General features: G+C 35.0%; 1 protein-coding gene across 1 annotated transcript; it reads left to right on the top strand.

Moving 5' to 3' along the window:
* Window positions 1-866: 866 nt before the first annotated feature.
* LOC131079252 (LRR receptor-like serine/threonine-protein kinase GSO1) lies at window positions 867-3,914 on the top strand. Its single transcript, XM_059218794.1, has 2 exons — window positions 867-1,187; window positions 1,428-3,914. Exons 1-2 carry the CDS (start codon window positions 867-869, stop codon window positions 3,912-3,914), a joined length of 2,808 nt encoding a protein of 935 aa, XP_059074777.1.
* Window positions 3,915-7,087: the final 3,173 nt, after the last annotated feature.

The raw sequence follows: 7,087 nt of genomic DNA, 5'->3' as shown, positions 1-7,087 counted from the left end.
CTTAGATAATGTTATGATAATCAGACGCTCAAAAATAACATTCACACACTACTTTCTATCCATACATCCTTCAAATATTGCAATGCCGACTTTGAACAATAAACCCAATTTTATGTTTATCATGGAGATGGAGCAACTAGATGGGTGGTAGGATCATGATAATCGGATTGATGAATCCAAATTTCTGCTCTCCCTTCTTTAATACTTTTGGTATTTTACCCATACCCTTCTGGAAAAAATCTGATTTCTTTCTTTCTTTTGGCTTCTCCAAGCTATTACAGATAAAGAAACAACAATTCATGCTTGTGCATCACAGATAAAAGAAACAAAACACTAAATATGCAGTCGGAGGAAAAAATATGTTATGGGTATTTTAAGTATCAATACCTTATCTCCTAAGATTGGTCTGCCATTGAAATCTTTCCCATGCAAACTGATTTGACCATGGGCAACAGAAATATCTGCAGAAATCATCACTGTTATTAACAACTACAATATAGACTAATAGATTTCATTACTATGTAACTCAAACCTATGTCATTCAATGCCTCAACTGAAGTTGCCAAAATGCATATCAGCATGAAAGAATAATGCCAAAAATCTCCCAGAAAAATCTTTGCTCCATCCAGGCTAAGAAAATAAGGCGGCTCCTTATAGATCTGAGACAAAACGTCGGGAGCACCGCTTCTATAAGATGAACCTTTCATCTCCACGCTTCCCATGACGACAACGACCAGCACCAGCAAGAAAAACCTCTTAACCCCAGTCCGGCTGCGACATCCAAACCTAGCATCAAAAAATGGAAATGAAATTGCAGCATTAGAAAATGAAAATGGAATTCAATAGCGGTAGAATTCAAAACAAATATGTTTGAAATTATGTTTGGGCGGGAGCGGGAGAGGAGTTTTAAAATTGAAATTCAAATTTTTGGACACACGTGGCTACAAACTGTAGCCGTACCCGTGAGGCGTGACCGGGAGAGTGGCCGGCAAATATTAGCCGCGTGCAAATGCTTTCCGTCAACCGCAAACGGCAACATGCCTCCACGTCAGAAGCCCAATGGTGGGTCCCAGAACATGTTGTATGGGGCTGTATGGCATGAAAGGGCATGCGATTTTGGGGAGCCGCATCATGGCATGGCATGCCGTTTTGGAGCCAGAATAGCTACAGCCGTGAAGGAGCAACTGGTACGTGTGGCGTGAAAGTAAGTAGCCTTTGTTCTGCTCTTGCTCTCTAATGGAGGTTGGTGTTGTCCAGGCCATGAAAGAGATTCCCTTTTGCATTTCAAGGCATCTGTTCTTGATCCCTCCAATCAAGTGCTCAACTCATGGCATGGTTTAAACTGTTGTGAGTGGAATGGAATCCAATGCCATCCTCACACACATCATGCCATTCGTCACGATCTTCCTAATTTCTAAAGTCATCAGAGTAATTTAGCTGGGGATGTTCTTTCCCCATTGTTCGATCTGGAACAGTTGGAGCACCTGGATCTCAGCTGGAATGACTTCTATGGAGTTTCCATCCCTCCTGGATTGGGCAGACTCAAGAGTTTGCACTACTTGGACTTATCAGATGCTGGGTTTACTGGAGATATTCCCATGGAGCTGGGGAACATGTCTACTTTGCGCTACTTGGATCTCTCTGATAATGATCTGAGAATGGTGGACTTGCGGACGTGGACGGGAAACATGAGAGATTTACGGGACCTTATCCTGGACAATGTGAATATGTCAAGAGTGGAAAACAATGAGTTGGATGACACTCTCTCCACTATGTACGCTCTCACCCGTCTTCAAATGTCCTCTTGTTCACTGTCTGGAGAAATCCCCCCTACCCTTGCCAGCCTCACCAATCTGACCCACCTCCAACTTTATAAGAACCAATTAGAGGATACCATCCCTTCTGCCCTGCTGCACCTTCCAAGACTGCAACTACTCGACTTTTCCTGGAACACAGATCTGGGAGGGAACCTGTCAAGCATTCTACCCCAACACTCTGCTTCCCTTCACACCCTCTTTCTTCCAGGCACAGCAATGGGAGTAAGTATTCCGAATTCTGTTGCCAACATTTCCTCGTTAACTCGCTTGGATGTCTCATCCTGCCATGTCGACGGTTTTCCAAATACGTTGGCAAATCTCACAGCGCTTCAAGTATTGGACCTCCATAATAACATGTTAAGAGGGCACATTCCGCCGTTTGGGGATAGACCTCTTCCCTTGGGAAGACCTTTTCCTTTGGCCTATATTGATCGTTCCTACAATGAGTTTGATGGTCCCATTCCCCCAATGCTGTTGACCTCGTTTCCGAATCTCCAACGTGTTGATTTGAGTAACAATCAATTGAATGGCAGTATTCCATCGCCCGCCGGTAACCTTCACTACCTTACAAAGCTCTATCTGAGTAGCAATAAATTGACGGGTAAAATCCTCCCTTCCATTGGTCAACTCTTATCTCTGGGAGAGCTTATTCTAAGCAACAACACATTAGAAGGTGCTATCCCTCTCAACATTTCTAATCTTTCAAAACTGACGAGCCTCGACCTATACTCCAATCGGTTAAGTGGGGATTTTTCAGAGTCTCACCTTGATAATCTCGGCCAACTTGTCGACCTAGATGTTTCGGATAATCTCTTAACTGTCAAGTTCAGTCCAACATGGGTTCCAAAATTCTCTTTGCATTGGTTGGCATTAAGCTCATGTAACATGGAAGGCGGGTTTCCAACATTCCTAGTAACTCAATATGAGGTTTACAATGTGGATTTGTCCAACAACAGTCTTGCAGGAAATATTCCGAAGTGGATATGGGGTGTCAATTCTCTCGTGTCTCTCAGTCTTTCTCATAATCACTTTGCAGGAGATCTACCTCATTCGTCGATGGGAAGTCAATTGCAGACTCTAGATTTGCATAGCAATAATTTACAAGGTCAGCTTCCGCTTCTTTCCTATAACCTGCGGGCGTTGGACGTGTCAGAGAATCAGCTGAGTGGATCCATTCCAGCAGATATTGGTGAATATCCTCAACTTGGATATCTGTCTCTCTCTCGCAATCATCTCAAAGGTAGCATTCCACCTTCTATATTATGCAGAATACCGATTGTGGATCTCTCAAATAACAGGCTTTCAGGTAAGATTCTTGTCAATCTCAAAAATTGTTTTATCGAGATGTTGAACTTAGAGAACAATTATTTGGAGGGCAAGTTGCCACGGCAGTTTGGAGACATGCCTTCTCTTCAGACATTAAAATTGGGAGGAAATGGACTAATTTCGTATATCCCATCATCTCTTGCAAGCTGTAAGCAGTTGGAGATATTAGATTTGAACAACAACAAAATGAGAGGGATCATTCCAAATTGGATAGGGCATCTATCAAGTCTTAAGATTTTGATCTTGAGATCAAATAGATTTGAAGGCACAATACCTTCAGAACTCACAACATTGCCACTTCTTCAAATCTTGGATCTTTCATCCAACAGATTTTCAGGAATCATTCCAGCCAACATCTCATCTTTGCAAGCTATGAAAAATAAAAAGGTCGGCGATGAAATCTTTCGTGTTGGAGATGATAACACAGGTCCAATTTATGTAGATCAAGTGACAGTCATCAACAAAGGACAGGAGATGGAGTATGTAAGATCATTGGCACTGGTAAAATGTATTGATATATCAAATAACAATTTAACAGGTGGAATTCCTCCAAACATGGGATTGCTTGAGGGTTTGGTTATTCTGAATATTTCAAGAAACCATATTACGAGTGAAATCCCAGAGATTTTGGGGAAAATAGTACAGCTGGAATCTCTTGATCTTTCACACAACCAACTGTGTGGAAATATCCCTTTGGAGCTGCAATCGCTCACATTCTTGAATTACCTGGGCTTGTCTGATTCCACAAGGGGGACAATTCTACACATTTGAGGCATCATCATTCTCAAACAATTCAGACTTATGCGGCCTCCAACTGAATACAACTTGTTGTGGCCTTCACAAAAATAAATCTTGTCCTACAAGCATCCGGCCACAGATAAATGTTGATAAGATAGAGGATGATGAAGAAGATGATATATGGTGGGGAGTTGGCCTGGGAATCAGCTTTGCAGTTGGGTTTTCTATTGTCATTGGAGTGTTGTGTCTTACAACAACCTGGAGTAGAAAATGTTTCCAGGTGATGGATAACATTATCATTTATCTTTTTGAAAGATTCAGAAAATAGTTCATCTTGTATAGGTGTGGTAAAGTTATCTACAACTAATGTAGAAGATGTAGAAGTTTGTAAGGTAATTTGTAAGCCCCCCTTCCGCTAGATTGTAAAAACATTAGTTTCTTATGATATAATGTTTGATCTACATAATATTATTGAGATAAATATATTTCTAGTTCTATTAGCATATGGACTATGAGTATTTTTATCAAATGAAAAATATAAAGTTTTGTTTAGACGTAATTTGTATTATTTTTATTTATTCTAATATAAAATAGTTTTGTTTATACATCACTGAGTGCCCTAAGAATTTAGAACAGGGCATCCATTTTGTTCTTCAATATGATTCATCAATCAATTTTTTTCTTTTGTGTTTTAAGAGGATAGGCAGTATTTATATTTTGTTATGTTATGTCTTTGTCCGTATTGACCACATGAAAGATGGGTACTATGGTTCTTATTAAAAGCTTGATTGACAAAGCATTAATCAATTATTTGTCAGATGAAAAAGCTTTAACAATTTCAAATATAAATTTTCTCTTGATTGTACATGTCACAAACCAAATAAAATGACATGTTAATCATTCTTGCTTAAGAAGTCACTAGTAATAGTAGCTTTTTTTTTTATGGGTACTCAATTTTAATTTATAATTAAAGTATAATGAAATACAAAATTGGAAAAAAATTGATGGAAGAAAAAAACTTGTAGAACAAATTGACATATGTTTTTTAATTTTTATTTCAGATTATAAATATAAACTGGTTGTTAGCAAAAATGTGTAGTAATAAATTATTGATTAAATAAAATCTATGTAATATTAGAATAAAAGTAGATAGGGGAGAGGGGTTAGTAGTTGTATAGGGTCCAATTATTGTACACCCACTTTTTGTACCTCCAAATCTTAGGTGTACATGGTCTTGTGTGTATTTCACATTTCTAAAACAAAAAGGGAGGTCTTTCAGTATTCCATGTAAGAAATACATGTTGACAAAATTAGCTTACAAGAAATAATTTTTTGTTTTAAATAAAACATTATCGCTATCCTCTAATATAATTCATTTTTGTAAAATATTAATGTATTTTTGAACAATTTTTAGATTAGTATAAATATTTTGACAATACATGAGAAGTTTAACTAAAAAGTTACACAAATAAACTCCAATTAAAATACTAGTATTTTGATTATTATTTTCTAAAATTATATCTATTTAAAATATAATCTAATATAAATTTATGCACAAAATAATTACATATTTTAAAAATATATTTATAAATTGTATACACTTTATATATATAAATTATCAACTACTATTTTACTTGTTTAGAAAACTGAAATTTTAAAAAATAGAGACCAAATATTTCTCTACATTTCAAAAGATTTAATTCCATTTAATCTTAATAATAATGAAATATAAATTTATGCACAAACAAAATCGTCCAATAATGTCTTGAAAATAAAACTTCAATGTTTTAAGGATAAACTCTACATGGAGGTGTGACTTGGTGTAGAGTTGTAGCAAACGATCAACAAACCGTCATGTCCTTCAAACAGTCTAAGGCCCATAACTAGATAAATCAAGATAAATGTTGCATAGCAATAAGAAAATAAAATTAATGTAAAAGCTCATAGGTAAGAGGATGTAGGATCTATTTTGGCTCAAATTTCTACTTATATTGCATGCATCACAATTATGCATGGCTCACACTATTCCCACCCCTTCAACTTATTATGTATGCTTACTTTGGCAAGCTACTTGAGGTGAGGTGAAAATTGTAGAGGTGAATCTTTAAAAATAGCATTACCATAGATTGAATGAGATAAATCACAAGACCTAGCACTTTGAGCTTGGTGATAATAAATATACATTCAATATAGTCATGGCTTTGACAATGCAAACATTAATTAAAATAATGTTCTTTTAGTATGAAAATATCATTCTATTTTATTTTAGATGAAAATAATATATTATTTAAAATAAATATATTTAATATATTTTGATGAACCAAGATATTAAGCTTTTATGAAAATCATAAGTAAAATATTGATGTTAATCTAAGTCAGCTTCTTGCTTACTTGCTTACTTAATTTATCTTTTATCTATCACTATCCAACTATTCAGGTCTTCATGGATGTATCATTTCAATATTAGTCTACCTTATCCATCCATCCACACATTGATGGATGTGTTGCGAATGTGAATTCCAACAATCACATGATCTTTTGGCTTCTCCCAACTCTTCATTTCATAGTTACATATGATTGTATAAATGGATCTGTATAGTTCATGTGTCACAACCTTATTTTATTACTTATCTATTTATTTAATTATTTCATTAATTATTATTTTTGAATATATATTAATCATTATGTTTTTTATGAAAGTCAAATTGTAATTAAAGTATTTTTGTTATTTATTAAATATTATACTATTATGATAATTAAAATAATTTTCAATTTCTATATTTTCCAAATTCTAAATGTAATATGATAAAAAAAAATCTATCGACAAATAAAAATAAGAAAAAGAAAGATGGTAAATTTAATAGCTATGTGAGTTTAATAAAAAAAAATTAATATCGATGTTTGCATTAGTATTTAAAATTTAGAAGATATTTCATATTAGTATTTATAAATTTATATTTATTTTATTATAATATTTATTTTGAATAAATTATTATTTATTCTAAAATTGAATTACATATTTAATTATAAAGCTATCTAATATTATTAAGAAAATTATTTATAAATTAAAACTAGCAATCGCACCTTAGTGTGCAATGGTACGTTGGAAAAGTGTAGAAGGTCAATCATAGAGAGAGGGTCAAGGGGGGGGGGGGGGGGGGGAGATAAGGAGGTAAGGAGATAGAGATTAGGAATACATATAGAGA

The sequence above is a fragment of the Cryptomeria japonica genome, chromosome 4 (assembly GCF_030272615.1).
Source record: "Cryptomeria japonica chromosome 4, Sugi_1.0, whole genome shotgun sequence".
Lineage (NCBI taxonomy): Eukaryota > Viridiplantae > Streptophyta > Pinopsida > Cupressales > Cupressaceae > Cryptomeria > Cryptomeria japonica.
The sequence above is the reverse complement of the archived record's forward strand: the minus strand, read 5'-3'. Positions and strand labels throughout refer to the sequence as shown.